The following is a 21,258-nucleotide window of genomic DNA, read 5'->3' on the forward strand; positions in this document are numbered from 1 at the left end:
TTGGATGGCTACCTCCCTGGGGCCTGGCCCGCCGGGGTCCGGCCTGGTCCAGACAAGGGAGTGGAGTCAGGTCGGGCTGGAGTGGAGGCAGGGGCATGGATGACTTGACCAGGTGGCTCTCCTGCTTTGGCTTGATCTTTTCACTCTTGAAGAAGGTGAAGAAAGGAAGAAGGGAAAGGAGGGCAAACAGGTGAGCCAGCTGCACACCGCCCATGCGCATTCCGTGGTGGCTGCTCTGAATGTCACCATCTGCTGGGGGCTGCTGATACTCCCAGTGGACAGCTGGGGAAGTTGAGGCTGGGCTGAGACTGCCCCAAGGCCAGGTGGTTGCCTATCGTGGTCACAGGTTGGGCCAAGTGGGTAGCTAGGCCAGGATAGGGCAGGGTAGAGGGCATGGGGTTTTGTCTAGAAGGCTGGGCCTTCGCACGCAGCCAGGGACGTCCCCGTCCCACCTCCACGCCCAAATGGGTCCTGAACTGTCCTGGTTCCATCGGGGCCCCAACTTCTCTGTTTTGCACCCCTCTGCTGCGTGATACCGTCTTTTGTGCATTCCTGCATTCGTCTCACATTTCCTGAGTGTATCCTAGATGCCAGGCATGGGTCCAGATACTGGGGAAAAGGGAAGAAAAAGGAAGAAGTTTCTGTCCCTGGACCATTTACCTCCTAGACATAGGTCCTGGGGGTTGGGGAAGGACACAGAGAGGCCATGGGGCAATCACTGTTGAGAACCACCACCACACCCTTTCATTTAAGGAAACGGGCCCATCACACAACATCTCACTTATCTGGCTTGGGAGGAGAGGGATTTTCTGGATAATTGAAGTCAACTGAAGTCACTTAATGCATTTTTTTCCCTCTCTTTTTTAGATTTCATTCATTTATCTGACACACAGAGAGAGAGAGAGATCACAAGTAGGCAGAAAGGCAGGCAGAAAGAGAGGGAGAAGTAGGCTCCCCGCCGAGCAGGGAGCCCGATGTGGGGTTCGATCCCAAGACCCTGAGACCACGACCCGAGCCAAAGGCAGAGGCCCAACCCACTGATCTACCCAGATGCCCCACTTAAAGCATTTAAAAAAAAAAAGATTTCTTTATTTTAGAGAGAGTTTAGTGAGAAAGAGAGAGAGAGAGAGAGAGAGACAGAGAGAGAGAGAGTGAGTGAGTGCTGGGGGAGGGGCAGAGGGAGAGAAAGAAAAGCAGACTCTCTGTTGAGCATGGAGCCCCTTGCCAGGCTCCATCTCACGACCCTGAGATCACGGCCTGAGCTGAAACCAAGAGTTGGTCACTCAAGTGACTGAGCCACCCAGGTGCCCCCAACACTTTTTTTTATCGTGAAAATACCTGCAAGACAAAAATTTTGTTGACAGTCATAAGTAACCAATTCTACAGAGTAAATGCACAGTAGTCCCCCCTTATCTGTGGTTTTGTTTTCCACTGTTTCTTTTAAAGATTTTATTTATTTATTTATTTGACAGACAGAGATCACAAGTAGGCAGAGAGGCAGGCAGAGAGAGAGGAAGGGAAGCAGGCTCCCCGCTGAGCAGAGAGCCTGATGCGGGGCTCGATCCCAGGACCCTGGGATCATGACCTGAGCAGAAGGCAGAGGCTTTAACCCACTGAGTCCCTGTTTTCCACTCTTTCAGTTACCTGGGGTCAACCGGGGTCAAGAAGTCGATGACCCGGGGTGCCTGGGTGGCTCACTGGGTTAAAGCCTCTGCCTTCTGCTCAGGTCATGATCCCATGGTCCTGGGATCGAGCCCTGCATCGGGCTCTCTGCTCAGCGGGGAGCCTGCTTCCCTTCCTCTCTCTCTGCCTGCCTCTCTGCCTATTTGTGATCTCTGTCTGTCAAATAAATAAACAAAAAAATCTAAAAAAAGAAAAAGAAAAAAGAAAAAAAATTTCCTTTAAAAAAAAAAAAAAGAAGTCGATGACCCTCTTCGTGACGTGTTGGTGGAAGGTCAGCCCATAGTAGCCTCTCACCACGTCACGGTGCCCCCACTGTTTGGCTCACCTCTCTCATGGAGGCCTCGCATCATCTCACAAGAAGAAGGGAGAGCATAGTTCAGGGTATTTTGAGAGAAACCACAGGCACATGCCTTTTATTGCCAGTATATTGTATAATTGTTCCGCTTTATTATTAGTTATTGTTACTGTGCCTAATTTAGAAATTAAAATTTATCATAGGGATGTAGGTATGGGAAAACCAGCGTGTATATCCGGTTCAGTACTATCCATGGTTTTCGGCATCCGGTGGGGGTCTTGGAATGCATCCTCTGCCAGTAAGAGGGACTACATATTCTAATTCTAATTTTTACCTATGACATCACATATAACTTATTTCCCAACATGCATGACCTCATAATTATGTCTTTTTCACCCATTGAAGTTCTTACGAGGTATATTTCTCTTGCCTATGACTGACCCTAACTCATCTTCCCATTTTAATATAATGATTTTGTTTCTGGATTAATACCATTCATTGTCTGGACTTAAGAAACATCCCAGCAAGCACCTTGACATCACTGACATGTCACATCCACGTAACAACAACGAACAATGCCGGTCTTTTGTGCTTCCTTTGCTGGGAGACCGTGAAATGGGGTTCACTTTAACTGCCTTCGTGAACAAGGCAAACAGGGCCTTTCAACATGGTGGTGCCGTGGGAAGAACTAGATTGGTCTTGTCAGTCTCCTGCTGAGGCTCTGAGCCCTACGGAGAAACGTGAGGGCTTAGTGGTGGAGACCCGGGTTTAAATCCCAGTTCTGCCGTTTCCTAGCTATGTGACCTGGGACCAGTCACATCTCTCTCTGGACCTCCCATCCTCTCCAAAAAATGGGGACAAGATGAGACAATGCCCACACCACGCTCAGTGCCTGCCTGGTATTTGTCCCGCATGCTCAATGAATGTTTTGCAAAACACAAACAAACAACAAGCCCCAGGACCGGCATGTCTGGCCTCAGGGGCCCTTTTGGTGTGAGTCTGGATTGCACCATCATCCTGAGCTCTGTTTGCCCTTCTGGGGGAACGTGACTCACCCCAGCCTGGGGAACCCTCAAGGAAAGGCTCAGGGCTGATTTATCTCTGGGTCCACAGCGGCCAGCAGAGCCAGCGTCAATGCGCATTTGTTCAATGCCTACTTGTCTCTGCACCAAAGGCCCCACATGCTGCCTGCAGGGGTCGAGTTCTGCCGCCTGTCCCTCCTGTCCTTCCTGTCCTGTTGCCTTCTCTGTAGGTGGTCAGTGGACACTTTCCACTGCCCAGGCTGGGCACTGCTCACCTCTGATCGCCCTCGACACCTCTATGGGCATCCTCTTCCTCTGCGCTGCCCCTCCTCGGCCCTCACCCTTGCTGGGTGAGGCAGGCAGGGAATGAATTGGGGACATAATAATACAGAGGTCCCCAAGCACCGCGTCCCCTACCATTCCACCCCTGTGGTCCGCCTCCACCACCCTGGAAGGTAGGTAGTATTTTCCCCTCACCTTCCATGAGCAGCATTGGAGAGATGAACAAACTCAGGGTCAGGGAGAACCCAAGTCTTCCCAAAGTCACAGAGCAAGGGTGTGATGGAACTAGGATTTGAATCCAGGCAGTGGGCTTGGAGAGTCCGTGTCCTCCCTCCTCTGCCAAAGCCCCTGGGTGGCCCATTTGTCTTTTCCTTCAAGCTCCAGCCCAGGTGGTCCCAGGCCATGAGACCCACCCAGAGGGGAAGGAGAAGGGGGTGACCCAGGCTCCCCCCTCCCACCCTCCCCAAGTAAACAAAGCACAGGGTCTCTCTTCTAAGTGGGGACTTTCCCAAAGTGCCAGGCCTATTTCCTGGAGGTGGAACAAGGAACAAACAAACTAGAGACCTAGAAACTGAAATGGAGAGGAGAAAGAGAATCAGGCTGGGGTTGGAGCACAGTGTGGAAAGACAAAAAAAGAACCCACAGAGAAATGAGGCAGAAAATGAGAGAAGAGAGACCCACCGACAGCATAACAGACCCAGAAATGGTCAGAGAAAGAGAGAGAGGGAAAGAGGGAGGAAGGGAGAGAGGTGAGGGGGAGGGAGAGAAAGAGAGAGCAGGACAGAGGAAGGAGAGAGAGGGAGAGGCGGAAAGAACGAGAGCAATTTAGAAAGAGGGAAAGTAGAAATGGGGGAGAGGGAGACTGAGGCAGAGAATGAGAAAAGAGAGATGGGCAGGGCCCGGAGCTGGAGGCAGAGAGGATGTGGACGTGGAGACCCCTCGCAGGGCAGTGGAGGGGGCGGGGCTCCTGGCAGCCGCAGACGCTGTTTCCGCTGCACCCCTTATCAGCTTGCTGCCAGATGTTCAGATCCGATGCCAATGTCAGAGAAGTCCATAGTGCCAGGTCAAGGCCGTGGCCAGCGGGAGCCTCAGCTGCAGTGTGGGGAGGGGAGCTGGGGGACGGCAATAGACCTGCTCTTCTCCCTGTGCCTCCTGGTTCTCTGGACTGGGCCACCTGGTGGGGGGTGGGAGACACCAGGTGCCTCCGGAGGCCACTTCTCCAGGCTGACAGCAGGGACGTGCAGCAGCAGAGTGGGGCTCCCGGCAGCACGTGGACACATACATGTGTGCAAGTCCCCACGTGCGTGGAAGCACATGGACACAGGCGCACAGACCCACACGGGTGCACAGGAGTGCACAAGGCTACAAGGGGGCCACGCAGAGGCTGGGGCACAACTGCCCCCACCATGGCACTCCTCTGCTGGAGCCCCTGCTCTGCCTGGTCACCCTCACCTGAGCCAGGACTGCAGCTGGGGCTGGAGAAGGAAGGTTTGTGGCTGGCAGGGTTCCCAGGGCCCACCCTGCTCTTCCACAAACGGGACACTCACGGAATCTGCACGCCCTTAAGGGCCAGACTGACGGACCTGGCACCTTCTAGAATCTGAGGCTGGTGAAGATCCTCGGGAGGAGACGCAGGAGCTGGGTGTCTGGCAGGGCTGGGGCTTTAGCCTTGGGCCCGGGCCCCTCCGCCATGCTCCTGGAGCGTGCAGCCGCAGCTGGGGCCCCCTTCCTGGGATAGTTTATCTCACAGTGCACACGCTTGGCCCTCAAGGGGTGACCCAGCCTTGCTCCCCACATTCCTCTTCAGCCACGCAGCCGGTGGGCCCCCCACAGCCCTGAGGCAGGGCCTGTACTTGGGGGGTGGTCGGGAGCAACAACTCAGAGCCGTCTCGCTGACCTCTTGGCCCCAGCCCTTTGCAGCTGTCTCTGTTTTTCTCTGCTTTTGTCTCTGAGTATCTCTCTAATGCTGTCTCTCGCGTGATTAATCTGCGTCTATCACTATTTTTGCCTCCGTCTTTCTCTGGGCATGTCCCAGTTTGCTTCTCTCTGTTTCAGTCTCTTAGTCTGTCTCTCTCTAGGGTCCTTGAATGGGGCCCAGTCTGAGGATCCCCCCGCTCTGCTCTCTGCCGTAAGGGCCAACTGCAACGGGAATGTGTACGAGACGCCGGCTGTGGGCAAGCGGGCAAAGGGCCTGGGCAAGTGGAGGCCCTAGACCTGTAATGGGTGAACTGGGGCGGCCCAAGCCGAAGTCCAGACCCCCTGCCACCCACCTGCTGCAAGCCAGCCCAGATAAGGGACATTGATCAGGGCGTGTAGCTGCTGAGCTCCCCCATGTAGAGAAGACTGGGGGGGCGGGGGGTGTAGGAGGAGGAAGCTGAGGCTGGAGGTCTCCTGGCCTAAGGGCCTCCTTCCTGTTTGTTGGGAAGTGAGAGCCTCAGAAAGCTGCTCAGGGGAGAGGAGGGAGGCCATGGTGACTTCCGGGAAGCTGGCCAAGGGCCCGAGGCCACCCTCCCTGTGCCCACATGGGGCCTGTTGGCCCTGGCTTAAAATAGTGCAGTTCCTCTGCTGCTGCAGGGCCCAGCCCAGGCCTCAAAGGGCTGCTGGCTGCTGCTTGTGCGACAGCCAGGGCCTAGGGTGGAGGGGATTCACCCAACCGTCCAAGCCTCCCCGGGGTGCAGCGGCCGTGCCTCGACACTGTGGGTGGGGAGTTGCAGACAAAGCAAGGGTTCCTGAGTCAGAAACCCTGGATTCAAGTGTCAGCTCCAACACTGACCAGCTGTGAGACTTCGGGCTGGTCCACTGTGTCTCCATGAGCCTCGGTTTCCACTGTGTAAAATAGGGTAAGTGCTGGGCTTTTGATCTAAATGAGACCACAATATGTAGATGCCTCAGTACCTTGCCAGGCTCAGAGCGGACACAAAATTGGAAGTTCCTTTTGCCTCTCTTGCCGGCTGTGCCCCAAACTCCTCACTCCGAGGAAGGGCCTCCTTGGAGCTCTCCTCCATTCCTACAGTTCTCCTAGGACTAGGTACTGAACAGGGAAGGTCTGTGGAGAGGGAGATTGCAAGGGAGGGCAAGGATGGGGCTGTGGTCTCCATGGTGAGACTTGTTGCCAAGGGAACAAGACTCCAAGAGCCCTGGGTCTGACAGTTGGGCACTTTTGCCACAGGATCTCAGACAGACTGATTACCACCGTGGACCTAAACCCTGGTGGGCAGGCAAAGCCAGAGAGGTAGCTTCTGGCTCTGCTAGGTTTCTGTTATTGGGGTGTGAGGGGCCACGGCTCCTCTCATACAGCTGTCTCTTACGGATTGACTTAATTAAGCCCTACTTTGAACCAGCCACAGTGAGTCCTCCTTAACTCCTAAGACAAAAGCACGTCATCTCCGTTTATCTGACCAGGAAAGTAAGAGGGATCTATCTGGGTCAAGGCCACGCACAGCTCGTAAGGGAGAAGAGCTAGAATTAGACCTCGGATGGTGAGACCCTCTGATGCGCCTCTGTCACACAAGCTGCCTGAGAATGGTCCCTGAGAGAGCGTCCATGTGGCCACATCCAACCTGATCCCAGCACCCTCCCTAAGCCGTCGTATCTGGGGGTTTCTGGCTTCAGACTCTGACCTGTGCCAGAGCTCCATTTCCTCTTCAGTTACATAGAGATGATCTTATTTACCTCAGAGTGTCGTGTAAGGATGAAGATCTCAGCACAGATCCTAACAGGAGGCACTCAGTAGTGCTTGTTTATGTTCATTCCTGACGTTACGTATGAGTTGTGTAACCTTGGGCAAATTACTTACCCTTTCTGGGCCTCGGTTTTCTTATCTGTAAAATGGGATCTTTTACAGCATCAACTTCATAGGGTTGCTTGGAGGAATCAGTAACGTAACGCATATAGAACGCTCAGTGCCATGCTTTGCCGTCCTCCATATATACTCACTATTCTTCCAGATTATTGCCTGGCACTCAAGGAAATCAAAAGCTCAGCATTAGTTCAGTAGCAGTTTATAAATTTAGAGCTGTGTTCTAAATTTTATGCCACAGAACAGTGTCCCAACAGAATTTTAACAGGAAGAAAAAATGTTCCATGCTGGAACACTTTTTTGGTAGGCCCTGGGCGAGACAGAATTTGTTTTCAGGCAAGACTTCTCAAAGCCTTTAATATGCCAACAAAGATTGGGAAGCAGTAAGAGGAAGATAGAGTGAGTGCAGTATTTCCCAGATTTTTGGCAATGGAACTCCTACTTCTTTTTCCATGAAGCCATCTTGTTGGGTTGTCTATGTTGAGAAACCACAGATTTGGTGTCTATAGCATTCTACATATTTTAGGGACAACACTGCTTTTCAGATCAATTTGGTTGGGTCTGTTCACTCACCTCTTAAAGAAATTAACCCTTTATTAGTTTAATAGTTTGTTTTGCTAATAGCAAGTTCAACCAAAGGCCATTACGGAGTTTTGTTACAAACTCTAGACATTCGTATTCAGTACTAGAGAACTAGTCAGGAAGAGCAGGGAGGAGCTGTAACTTTGGTATCAGATAGACCTGGATTCAAAAGTGAATTCTGGGGGCACCTGGGTGGCTCAGTGGGTTAAGGCCTCTGCCTTTGGCTCAGGTCATGATCCCAGGGTCCTGGGATTGAGCCCCGCATCGGGCTCTCTGCTTAGCAGAAAGCCTGCTTCCTCCTCTCTCCCTACTTGTGATCTCTGTCAAATAAATAAATAAAATCTTAAAAAAAAAAAAGATTTCTGCCACTTACTCATGTGTCATCTCAGGCAAACAGCTTAATTTCTTTGGGCCTCAATTTGCTACTGTGTAAAATGGGGCTAAGACATGAGCCTCATGAAAACTGTTACGAGGGTGACAGGAGACAATGCGCGCAAAGCCCCAATCATAGTGTCTGGCACTCACTAGGCGCTCAGCAAATGTATTTCTTTTCCTCCTCACACCTCCATGTCCTATCTGTCCCTCTTGCGAGGCAAGGGAGTCTATTAATTAGTTCTGCAGTGTTTCCTTTGTTCTAAAGCCATCTCTTTCTAACCTCAAGGGCTCTCTGGTCCCTTGTGCCGGAGGAGGCTGAGGTGTGGGATGGCAGCTGGGCTTCCCCTCATTTCACACATGGGGATTTAATAGACTTTGATCAGATTCTCCTCAGCCTTTATGACTGCAATCTGAGAAGTGTCCACCTTTCCTATCTTCATATAACCCTCAACCCAAACTCTGCTGCTTCTCTGACCGTATGCAGCAGGATTACAGGATGGTTGGGCTGATCTGGGTTCAAGTCCTAACTCTGACACTTCCTGTGTGACTTTGGGCACATCCCTTGATCTCTTGGAGCCTCCATTTTCTCAACTCTAGAAAACCTCATCTATTTCCTGGGTATTTCCTAGGTATTAACTGGCTGGACCATGGTGACAGAATAGGCAGGCCACCACCAGCACACTGCTGTCATGGAGATGTAGCTCTCTCTCCTGTGACTTAGCAGATGGCTTTCCTTCCTAAACTCCTGAACGTGGCGGGGCGCCTGCGTGGCTCAGTGGGTTAAGCCTCTGCCTTTGGCTCAGGTCATGATCTCAGGGTCCTGGGATCGAGCCCCACATCAGGCTCTGCTCAGCAGGAAGCCTGCATTCCCCCTACCCCGCATACTTGTGATCTCTGTCAAATAAATACATAAAATCTTAAAAACAAACTCCTGAATGTGGCATTCAAGGTCCCCAAGAGCTTCTCCAACCTCAAGTCTTGCTATCCCTTCCATCTGCCACCATTCCTGCCATGGCAGTCCCTTGTTATGCCCAAATATTCCATGTTTCTGATTCATGGCCAGACAATCTCTCTTACCTCCACCTGGTCTAGCCTCCTCTGCCCAGTACCTTTCTTCAAAACCCACCTTCAGTGCTCATCTGTGAAGCACTTCCTGAGTAGAACAAGCCACTCCCTCCTCTAGATCCTTACCACCTCATATATATCCTTAATTATAACTACTGCAAGGGTCCGTGTTTGCCTCCCCCACCAGAATAAGTTCCTCTATCTGTGTCACTTTCTAACTGGGAGTCTTTTCACCTCACTTCAACAAAATGGAGGTAATAATCCTTGAAGTTCAAGGAGGTTCAGGTTTGTGAAAAGTCCCAAAACAGTGCCTGGCACACAGGATAGACAGCTTATTTTGGGACTGGTTCATCGATTCAAGCAGCTCTGACAGAGAGCCCTCCGCCAGACCCGTAGCAATAGAAACTGAGTGGATGTCAGCTAAAAGCAGGACCAAGCAGACACCAGCCAGCTCCTTAGGACACCCCATGGTCCCTCCCTAGAACCCCAGACAAGCTTCACAGACAGATGCCATGTGCAGAAGAATTCACATTTATTGGTTCAAATACAGTACCTAACATTTGCTAAACATGCATTTCACACTAATTGGTCACATTTCCACAGGTAGTCAATTCACAGAAAAGGGCCCATCCCTTGCCAGCTGGCAGGGTGGGAGGTAGCAGAGGGCCTGGGTAGCCTTCAGAGCCCACCAACTATCATTTGGTCATGCAGGGTTGATGGAGCCAGGCTGGCGGGCAGCCCTTGGCCGGCCCTTTGGGGACAAGGGCTCAGAGACATCCCATTTACACGATTCCTACACTGGGCTGTGGGTAGAAGTGGGCCTAGGGTAGGTAGCCCAAGGATATGTTCACTGATGCTTGTGCCACCACAGTCCCTGGAGATGGGGTGGTGAGAGGTGGCGCTCCCTGTGCCCTGGATCACAGGAAAGAAATGATGGCCTCTTCAAAGGGATGGCTAGTCCGTGGCTGGGCCTCTCCAGACATGGCCCAGACATCACAACGCAGCCACAAGCCCCTATCGCAAGCCTGGGATGGCAACACAGACAAAAACACCAACACCCCAGGGCAGGCAGAGTTTCTTTCCCGACAGAAACATGTAAACAGAGCAGGAGCTACGGTATTCTTTTCCCACAGGATTCCTCAGAGAGGAATCGATCAGGAATGTCACTCAAGAGGTAGTTTTATTTTTTTTTTCTTTTTCATAGAAATTTGAGTCAACAACATTATTACCTATCATAAGACATTTCAGAGAAAGAAAAAAAAAAATGGTCACCAAAGGGCAAAAATGATCCTTTGGCTGGCAGGGCTGGCTCCAGGATTTGGAAGACTAGCCTCCACCAGTAACACAACTTTCTTCTTGGGCTTGGAGCAAGCTCTGGCCTAACTCACAGTTTCCCTTTGAGCCTGCAACTGATTCCTGAGCAGGCTGTGCTCCACGGAGGGCTGCATGCCCAGAAGAGGGAGGCCGAATGGGCACTGGACTGGGCAGGGGGACTGGGCATTTTATGGGCTGGTGGAGGCAGGGCCATAGTGGCTCCTGTTGCAGGACAGCCAGAATTCTTCAAGTTTCAAGGTGGCCCAGGTCTAGCCAAGAAGGAAGCCCCAGTGTGCTCCTCGACTCCGCATGTTCTCTGGGGCTCCTGCCTCTGAGGAAATGGTCCAGGTCCGGTTCTCAAGCCCAGAAAAGAAGCTGCTGCTTGTGGCAGCCAAGAGAGGGGTTTCTGGGGACCCTGTAATTAAATACACATCCCTGAGCTATGGCCCTAGAAACCCTTGCCTCGAGGCTGATCAGTTTCCAGCACCTGGTGGAATGATTGCCGTTTCTCATCCTGAGACACAGATAAAACATCATTTCACAGACACTGGACATAGATGCTTCGAGCTGAGGAAAAAGGGAGGAATGATCAACTACAAAGGCAGAGGGGAGTGTAGGGAATTCTCATGGATCAAATTGGGGAAAGTGAGAGCAGTGGTATTTTGTTGTTGTTGTTTAAAAAAATCAATAAAGAAAAACTCAAAGTTTAATAAAAGAGCTGATCTGAAAGATTGGATTTCTTAAAATAATTGCAAAATTTTAAAAAGCAACAAGGAAAAAGACATAGACCAGGGGCCCAGAGCTAAAGACTTGGAACCACTGCCCAACCTCCTGCCCTGCTGGGAGGCCAGGGTCCCCTTACTCTGGCCAACCTTGAGCATGGCTTCGATGCTGCCCATGCTGGGTTTGTCCATCGGTCTCCACCTGCCCCATTCTCCAGGAAATCAAGAACAAACGAAGGTAGGAAATGGGAAGCAGAAGCAGAGCAAGGCAGCTCACAGAGCCCAGGTTTTTAAGGACCTGGTGACATATTGGCCACGGCAGGTACTCACATCCCTGAAAAGGGGTGGCATGTGAGAGGCAGGTCAGTGTGGAGCGGGTGACTGTCAGCAACGCTGTGGAGACCCTTAGATTCCCTCTATCCACCCTCTGGTTCTGGGGAACAAGACAAGGAGGTCTCTGCACGCTGCCTTCTAGCCCGGGAAGTTCGCCCACATCAGTTACGGGTTAAGCATGGGGCTGGGTGTCCTCCGAGCCAGGTGGAGTGCTTAGAGACAGGTTCTGGGGAGTTTCTCCAGACTAAGGGCAAGACCACCAAACCTTGTGAACGACTCCAAAATTCTACAAAGGAGCCAGAGAGCGTAAGTTGTAGGTGAAGTTGCAAGATTCCAAACTTTCGTCTTGGGTCAAGAAAACATTTAAAGGGAAAGGAAAGGAAAAGCCTGTGTGTTTCAATGCAGTGCAAGGAGGTAGGACTCTCCTTTACCACACAGCTTTCAGGGTTACATTTTTATGGTTGAAAAACTCTCACTCAAAGTGAGTGCTGTTGGTAGCAGGGGACTGAAAAAGGACAGGAGAGAGGGGAATTAGAGACAACATGCACAACTTTTTTCTTCTTCCACTCGCAAAAAGGCTACCTGTTAACCAAATGTTATGGGAAGAAAGGCAAAAAACAAACACACCAAACCTCCCCCCTCCAACCTTTCTCTGTGTCCTTCAAACCAAATTCACAAATACATCTAGTGGCTGACCTAATGTCTCCACGCTGCTAGCTACACTCCTACCTTCTCCTCATAATACCTGAGTTTGCAATGCAACACATTCACTTTACCCTGTTTAAAAAACCCCACGTCATAAAAGGACTGGGTGCAGAAGACATGAAAGGCTGTCCACAGGTCAGGCTCCGGCCTGGAACACACAGCCACTCGGCTCAGAGATTCTGCAGGGCTCTTGGCAATGAATGGGCTCTTTGTTCTGTGGAATCGGCTGCAAACATTTGTAAAAATGGATTTCTACAATGGCAACTTGCAGAACCTTTCCCCCGCTCCACAAATTAACAACTTGCTCTATTTAATGCTGCATTATTGGAGACATGTTCTTGTCTTGTCAAAGAGCAATTTCCTTTGATACCCAACACAACCAGTAACATGCTTAATTTAAGAGAAAAGCAATTTCAAAAAATAATAATTTGACAGATGGAGGTTTAAGCAAAGAAAGATATGATGCACAGGAGCAGTGTTGGAGAAGGGACTCTGAGAAGGGACCCTGACCTGTAGCCAAAGAATGTGATCTACTTGGTTAAATAAAAAAATCGGGGAAACAAAAATATTGTGAACCTAGAAATAAACAGATACACAAACATAAATCTTCCCATCAACATGTGAAGAACATTCTGGTTGGAGGTTTTCCTGAGGAACATGTCTCTTTTTTCTTTCTCAGAGCAGCTGGGGAAATGGCAGTAAGGAGTAATGCTCTGAGTTCTAGATCCATCAAGGGACAAAGTCATCACTCTGCTGGTACCCGTAACATTTCACTGGAAAAAAAAAAATTATAATCCGACACAGACTACCTGGTGTGCACACGATGTGGTGGCCCACTCGGTAAAGTTGCTGGCTGGGTTGGGAAGAGAGCAAACGGCCTTTGACTGAAACAGGCAAAACAAAATGCTGTAGGTCCCTCCAGCCCACCCAGGGAGGTACCCAGCTAAAGTGGTCTGTGTACTGCACTGGCTGTGGGAGATACCTGGGTATGGGCAGGGACAATTACAATACTAAGGCAGAGAATGGAAAAGCACCTGAGAGAGTTCTAAGACAGACATGGTGTGGCCACTGGCCAAAGCCAAGAGGGTAAAGAACATTTCCCAGGACTAGGCAGGGTAGGTAGTGAAGGAATAGGAGGTCCAGGCCGTATCTGCAGAGGGGGGCAGCCAGGCCCTTAGGAACATGAGGTAGTTTCAAGCCCCCCCACCCTTCCAGGTGCTTTGGACTCCAGCCCTCCAGGCCTTGGTCAGCCAGGCCACCAATAATCTAATGGGCAGGTGGGCCAACTCTGGTACTTGGGCTTTCCGTTCTAAGGAAACTGGTCTCATTTTGGAGAGATTAGGAGAACTTGGGAGGAGAATGAAGGGGCAAAGCTTCTGTTTAGCTGATGGGTGAATGGTCCTTCCCACTGTATGAAAGATGGCAGGGTTTGGATTCAGTCCTGAGGATGAGACAGGATGGGGTGAGGGGAACAGGGAAAGGAAGATTGTTTATTCTTTTAGCAGTCTGGCCTTTGTCCCACTACCCTTTGAAAAAAAGCAAGGTGAAAGGAGAATAAATCAGTAGTGGGCACCAGGATTCAGAGCATGACATTTTGTTCAGTTGTTTTTTCAAAGGGCCAAGAGGAAGTCAAATGTGTAAGACAGAGTGGCAAGGAGTCTGAGGAAGGTAGACCTTGGTAGACTCAGGTAAAGACACTAGGTAGCTGTGAGCTCCAAGGGAGCTAGCAGACAAGTCCCAAGAATAACTTACTGCCAGGACCATGTGTGGATAAAAAGTTGAGAGTAGCAGAAACCAGTAGTGGTGGTTCAGACGGTGGGGGCGGGGGCAGCCCACAGCATGGTATGAGAACAGAAACCCTTCTCCCTGAAGAGTTGTTCGGAGGGAGGACATTTTAGATTCGGTCACTGCACTCTACTCCCTCAACTACCATGCTTTCCAAAGAAAAGAGAATGCTAAATCCTCATATCCTGTTTCCAATATTTCACCCAGTTTGCTTAATAAATCTCCCAACACCACTTTGCCCCTTTATGGTGTGCTCTTTTACTTTTACCCGGTAATTCTGTGACTAGAAAAAGGCAGTCTGCTCTCTGACAGACTAATGTAGGAGTCTGCTGAGAACATGTGGAAAAAGTAGGGATGGTTACACCCCTCCCTTTCCACTGAGGTAGTCGTCTTTGTCAACATTATGGAAATATTCATCTCAGCCCCATCCCACCCTCTCCCTCAAAATACAAAAGAACTATCTCTAAACAATGACAACACTATAACATTAAACATCTTCACATTCTGTAAACTGCAAGGAAATGCATCGGCTGCATTCACACAAAAGCATGTGCATCATGTTGAAGGCCATACATTCAACTCTGTCGTGAAATAAATATATAGAAAAATGAGGTTAAAAAAACAGACAAACAAACAAAAACTCTTCTTGCTATGGAGGCAACTGGAAACACTGCTCCACAGCCTCCATCTTGGTCTCTCTGGCTCTTTCTTCCGGAGCCTGTTCTGCCCACCCAAGGCGCCATGGCTGGCCCGAGGAGGGGCGCCGGGAACAGGTCATTCCTTGCCCACGCTTGTCTTGCAGGAATGCAGCACCACCTTAAAGAGGAGGGGCAGCTGCTCCAGGGGTACATTCACCATCTTTCCTGGTAACAAGGTGGGAAAAGAAAAGTTAGTAATGGCTGCAGTGGAAGAGTGTGCCTGCCTCCTCTTGGGCTGCGGGAGGGACAATGTTGCCTTTTTGAGGGACTAGAGCAAGAAAGTGCCGGGAGTATCACAAAGACAGGAGTATCAGACAAACTGTGCTAACCACCTGATACCCAGACCCATGTTGGTACCCTAGAGAGTCTAGTAATGGTGCAAGCTATAATCATTGCTACCATCTACTTACTCCATGCTAGCTGTTTCAATGAATTATCTAATTCTCATAATATTTCCAAGTGATAGATATTACTTGTTATCTCCATTTTATAGATGAGGAATGTTAAACTGAAAGGTGTTCCCTAGGTATTTTCTTCTAAAATACCCTGAGAAACATACCCTATTTTTTTTTCCCCTGGTAGAGTCTCTAATTAGCATTCTGTTCTTTAGAAGAGTATAAAGGGTTAATAAAAGTACTGGAAAAGGAGAAGGGGGTGGTCACAGGGGCAAACAAATTTGAGAAATTCAGGTTGAAAAAGGCGTACAGGCTTCTTCACTGGAAAACATCTCAGAGCATTCAGTGTGCTAATATACTTTGTAAATACCAGACGCTGTCATTCTTCTCCCTGCCAGTACCTTTGAGTCACCTGGGGAGTTTTAAAAAAATATTGATGCCCAGGTCCCACTCCATACCAATTAAATCAGAATCTCCACAGAATAATCCAAGCACAGATATTCTTAAAAAATTTTCCAGGTGAATCAAAATGTTGCCAGAGTTGAGAATCCAGCTCTGTCGGGGAGAGTGGGGTATTAACCACTGACCTCCCTTTATTTCAGAGAGCATCTGATTAATACCTTATTCAGTAAAACATAGATTTGGAAATGCCAAGCCATAAACTATCAAAGCACCCTTAAAATTCCAGTATTTTAGGTCCAGTTCAGATCTGCTAGACTACGTAGGTCCAAAAAGTTGGGAAAAAATTCCTTTGTCAGACCGAAAATTTTTTCCTCTAAAATTGGGTGGCTGAATTTGACAGAACAGTTTTATCTTAGAGGTCACATTTCTGAGTTTTCCCTCAGTATATGCTATTACTATACACAAGAATCTTTACCAGAAGACCTAAAACAACAATAAAAACAAAACCCAGGGGGCACCTGGGTGGCTCAGTTGAGTTAAAGCCTCTGCCTTCGGGGCGCCTGGGTGGCTCAGTGGGTTAGGCCGCTGCCTTCGGCTCAGGTCATGATCTCAGGGTCCTGGGATCGAGTCCCGCATCGGGCTCTCCGCTCAGCAGGGAGCCTGCTTCCCCCCGCCCTTCCTCTCTCTCTGCCTGCCTCTCTGCCTACTTGTGATCTCTCTCTGTCAAACAAATAAATAAAAATCTTAAAAAAAAAAAAAAAAAAAAAAGCCTCTGCCTTCGATTGAGGTCATGATCCCAGAGTCCTGGGATCAAGCCCCGCATAGGGCTCTCTGCTCAGCGGGGAGCCTGCTTCCTCCTCTCTCTCTGCCTGCCTCTCTGCCTGCTTGTGATCTCTGTCAAATAAAAACAAAAACAAAAACAAAAAAACCCAGGATTTTATATTGGAGTGGACCTATTTAAATGTCAAGAAGCTCAGAAGGGGGTCAAGATTACAAAGCAATAACAACAAAAATTCCTTTGCAAAGCTAGGAAAAGATATTGCTTTAGGGTGCCTGGGTGGCTCAGTGGGTTAAAGCCTCTGCCTTTGGCTCAGGTCATGATCTCAGGGTCCTGGGATCCAACCCTGCACTGGGCTCTCTGCTCAGTAGGGAGCCTGCGTCCCTTCCTCTCTCCCTGCCTGCCTCTCTGCCTACTTGTGATCTCTGTCAAATAAATAAATAAAATCTTAAAAAAAAAAAAAAAAAGATACTGCTTTAAATGAATAATCTCCAAAAATCTGTAAGAAATTCTATGAAATGAAGTTAATTTTAAAAATTGAGATATAATTAATTCACATAGCATAAAATATATCATTTTGATGTCTATATTTTAAAGTATATATGCAGGAAATGAAGTTAATTTGAGAAACTCTGAGCCTACTTCCCCATCCATAGAAGGACCATAAATATCACCAACAACCAGCCTTGCAGAGTTGGTTCTGAGATTAAAAAAACATAAGGCTACAAAGCACCTTGCACGTGATAGGCATTGGGGAAATATTAGACTCTCTTCCCTACAAAGAAAACACAAACTTCTCATTATAATATAACTTTTCTGAGGGCAACGGTAGTAGCTCTTTCATGCAGCTGGTGACCAGCCTGGAATGAGCGTCTTTCACACAATGCCGATCTCATTTCAGGCAAGACAAGCAAGGAAGGTTTGCACGCCCCGCCCAAAACTGTACCTGCAATATAGCGAATCTCAGGTAAGCACATCATGAGGTCAGGAAAGCGGTTCGGCTGATGGGTATATTTATATTCAGTGAAATCCTGGCATATGTACCAGTACCGCTTGTTCAACTGTTCCAGCTGTGAGGCACTGGTCAGACCCCTGATATCTGTGGAAAAACAAAAACTAAAACAAGAACAAAAACCACACAGGAAAAGGAGGGGCTTTCTACAGTGGAAGAAACAGGAGCTCCTTGAATCTGTGCATCTTTCGATTAAAAGCTATTCAACATTGTCACAACAGGAGATCTTTTCTCTTTCTATCACGGAGAAACAAAATTCTGGATAAGGGAAGAGAAATCAGATAAAGAAGGAAAAAAATTATAAAGGACAGTCACTAGACTGAGACACTTGAGCACTGGGCGGCATCTTTCTCAGCTTCCTGCACAGCTCCCAACACAGGGCTCGACACAGAAAAGGCCAGTGGATTCACCAGTGGATGCTGAACACTGATTGAGTAACCTCCCTTTCATAATATATCCGTCAAAATATCTTAAACTGGCCCTTTGCTGGAGCCAATCAAAAAGTCTGCCGATAGCTGCACATACTCACACATGGTCTCCTATGTGCGTCTGCTCATACTATCCGACCTGAGCGGTCACTCCAGCTTTTCTCTATATAGATCTCTCTCTCTCATTCATTTATATATAAATGCATATGTGTATATATACAATGTATACGTATGTGTGTATATATAATGTCTATGCACATACCAGCTCCTTTTTATACACAGAATATAAATATAACTTACCTATATAATTTATACATAAAATAGGATATAAATATTCTCTATATAAATCTTACCCAGCCTTTGCGGCCCAGCTCAGATTTCTCCTCCAAATAGCTGTTGCTGATCTCCCCCAATATGAGGCTCATGTAATGTGTCAGGTCCCATTAGAGTGTGTACATCTTTTTTTTTTTAAGATTTTATTTATTTATTTGACAGAGATCACAGGTAGGCAAAGAGGCAAGCAGAGAGAGAGGCGAAAGCAGGCTCCCTGCTGAGCAGAGAGCCCGATGCAGGGCTCGATCCCAAGACCCTGAGATCATGACCTGAGCTGAAGGCAGAGGCTTTAACCCACTGAGCCACCCAGGTGCCCCTAAAGTGTGTACATCTTGAAGCCAGGGACCTGCGATCTATTTTATTTAATGTTTTTCATGGTCAACACAGCGCCTGGTCTAAGGGAGGCACATGGAACAGCAGATAAATGAAGATGAATGAATAGCGAAGAAGCAGCTGGAAGGAGTAAGCCAGAGGAGGGGTTCAGACTCTGGACTAGGAAACTGAATACAGTAACAGAGCAATCTCAATGTCACAGGAAGCAAAACAGCCCTGTTCCACTGTGAGAACAGAGCAGTCATACGCTACTTTGGAAAAAAGAGAATATAAATTCTCCTTCATGCTCCAGTTACGAGCAGCTACCAAGCACCACTTGGTAGGTAATGCCCCACATAAACCGCACCCAGCAGTCTTCTAATGAAAGCCACGCTTGAGGGGTGCCTGGGTGGTTCAGTCGTCAAGTGGCTGCCTTCAGCTCAGGTCCTGATCCCGGGGTCCTGGAATCGAGCCCCGCATCAGAATCCCTGCTTGGTGGGAAGCCTGCTTCTCCCTCTCCCACTCACCCTGCTTGTGTTCCCTCTCTCGCTCTCGCTGTCAAAAAAGTAAAAAAACTTAAAAAAAAAAAAAAAAAAAAAAGCCACGCTGGATCCACGTTGTGGATCCACGTTGTGGATCCACGTTGTTTTTGTACAACCCCCCACCCTGCCCTGAAGAGGCCGTCAGAACCACTGCCAGCCTGTCACACACGTCTTATCTCCGATAGTTTCATCAGTCACCCTGCTCTTCTTCAGCCACTGGTAAACTTGGTACATATTTTAAATGACGCATGTACTGTCCTTGGTGTCTGTGTTTAAATGCATTAAAACTGACTAAACAAAGCAAATCCTCTTCCTTCCTCTATGAGTTATAGAGACTGTGGCATTTAGGTTTGAAGAAAAAAATCCAAAGCATGCCCTGCGCTACAGAGGGGCAGGCTGAGGAAAGCACAGGCCTTCTCGGACTGGTACCCACATGGTGTGACAGATTCTGTGTGACAGTCCTGAGGGTAAAAGGGTGGGAGGTGGTGTGTGAAACGTGAGGGAGAATGCTCTCTGGCAAAATAAATAAATAAACAGACAAAATCCCCTTTTCTCACCGCCAGCTACTTACCTTGATTTAAGAAGTTAATCGCTTTCATGCAAGCATACTCCTCATTGCTGACCTTTAGCTGGTGGAACTTGTGATACAGGTAGATGAGCCGCTCGATCACCTCCATCCCTTCGTCGCTAAATCTGGTGAACACACAGGTGTGAGTGGGCTTTGAGACCAGTGGGGGTTAAGGAAGGGAAGAAAGAGTCTCCTACAGCTCCTTGAGGCGCCTAAGACAGAAAAGAGCCTGAGCTTGGGGGAAATGGAATCCAGGATCATTATGAAGGACAGGGAGATCCATGGTTTGTCTGGAGGCAAGGCAGCTCAGACAAGCTGCTGTTCCTAAGGTCAGGCGGGGCCAGTCAGATCTCAGTTCACATCCAGCTCCAACATTCAAAAGCTGTAAGGCCTTGGGAAAATCATTTGACCTCTCTAAACTGCGAGATTCTCTTGTAAAATAATGCTTGCCTGCTTGCGGGTAACAAGGGCCAAAGGCAGTCTGAAATGTAAATGTGGAAAAATACAACACTATCAAGATTCTGCTATAGCTGAGATGGAGCCTCCAGGTTCAATGGCAGCTGCCATGGTGATTCTACCTGAGCCTTTGCCACGGTGAAGAACAAGCTGATGATTATATTTTTTAGGTTCACTGCTTCCAGCAGGGCTGAGGTTACACACAATGAAAAATTTTACTGGCATCCCTCACTCTAGCTAGGGAGGAAGGGAAACATTACCTGAGCCTCCATGCCCTGCCAGTCTCCGTGCTAGGCACTTATGTGCACTTTCTCATTGAGTTTTCTCAGCTCCATGGGCTATGTGAGACTATCATTACCACTGTATAGATGAGAAACTGAAGTTCAAAGAGCAGAGGGGACTGGTCCACAAGCACACAGCTAGCTGGTGGCAGAGCTAGAACTTGGAACCTAGGCTAACTTCCCAAGCCCTTGGTTCTTCCAATATCCGAGGGCAGCATCACACTGCAGCAGGTAAGACTCTGCAGACCATGCTCCTTTCTCTGGATTGGAAGCAAGCTCCTTGGGGAAAGACCAAGTTTTAGAAAAAGGAGCCCCAGGTTAGGGGACTAATACTCTGGGTCACAGTGGGGCATACCTCATACCAGAGGTGGAGATACCACCAAACCAAGCATCAAAAAGGCTTAATGGGGAAGCAAGAGTTTATAATAGCCGGGGTCAGGGTCGGTCTCTGCCCTTCTAGGAGTGGACTAAGGGGAGTTCCAGACAGGCTAAGTGCTGGGGACATACTCAGACCTGAGTACTGCAGCCCTATGCTGGGCAAGAAGTCCCTATGTGGGTAGGGTCCTGAACGCCTGTGGGCTCTACTGCCTTCTGTGTTGACTCTGAAGGCTTTGCAAAGGCTTGGCCTCTGGGCAAGCAGGACATCTCTTCTCCCTGGGGGGAAAGCCTGGCTCCGTTCTGGGCCAGAAACGTCTGCACTTCTCAAGCAGCAGAGGGAGCTATAGGAGAGCTACCCACAATCTAGAGCCTGACCCCTTCGCCTCAGCGCCCCATCACGACCCATCACAACCCGAGGCTCCTGTCCTCCATCCGCTGATTTGAACAATGAGGGCTGATTTCATTTCTCTCTATGCCTGGCCCAATGGCTTTTACAACTTTATTAATACTTCCCCAAACTGGCTGATAGACAAATTGATACTGAGTAACTACTACACTAACCTTATCTATCATTCTATCCTTTGCTGAGTGTTTGCTACTTGCCAGCTAACTTTGTTAAATATTCTGCACTCATTATTTCACTGGGTATGCCCAGTAAATCTACAAAATTGGTATTACAGCCCTCTCTGTGCACATGTGGAAACAAAGCTCAG

The 21,258-nt window shown here is 48.8% G+C and overlaps 1 protein-coding gene across 3 annotated transcripts in view; it reads right to left on the reverse strand.

Moving 5' to 3' along the window:
* Positions 1 to 12,683: 12,683 nt before the first annotated feature.
* NR6A1 (nuclear receptor subfamily 6 group A member 1) overlaps positions 12,684 to 21,258 on the reverse strand; it is a 224,402-nt gene continuing 215,827 nt past the window's right edge. For all 3 annotated transcript variants that reach the window (XM_032865829.1, XM_032865830.1, XM_032865831.1), the window contains 3 exons: positions 19,434 to 19,555; positions 17,182 to 17,334; positions 12,684 to 14,825 (listed from right to left, as the gene is read on the reverse strand). In XM_032865829.1, the coding sequence (XP_032721720.1) occupies positions 14,737 to 14,825; positions 17,182 to 17,334; positions 19,434 to 19,555 (364 nt within the window). In that variant the 3' untranslated portion in view covers positions 12,684 to 14,736. The remainder of the gene's footprint in view (positions 14,826 to 17,181; positions 17,335 to 19,433; positions 19,556 to 21,258) is intronic.

This window comes from Lontra canadensis, unplaced genomic scaffold (genome assembly GCF_010015895.1).
Source record: "Lontra canadensis isolate GAN:19392208 unplaced genomic scaffold, GSC_riverotter_1.0 scaffold30, whole genome shotgun sequence".
Classification (NCBI taxonomy): domain Eukaryota; kingdom Metazoa; phylum Chordata; class Mammalia; order Carnivora; family Mustelidae; genus Lontra; species Lontra canadensis.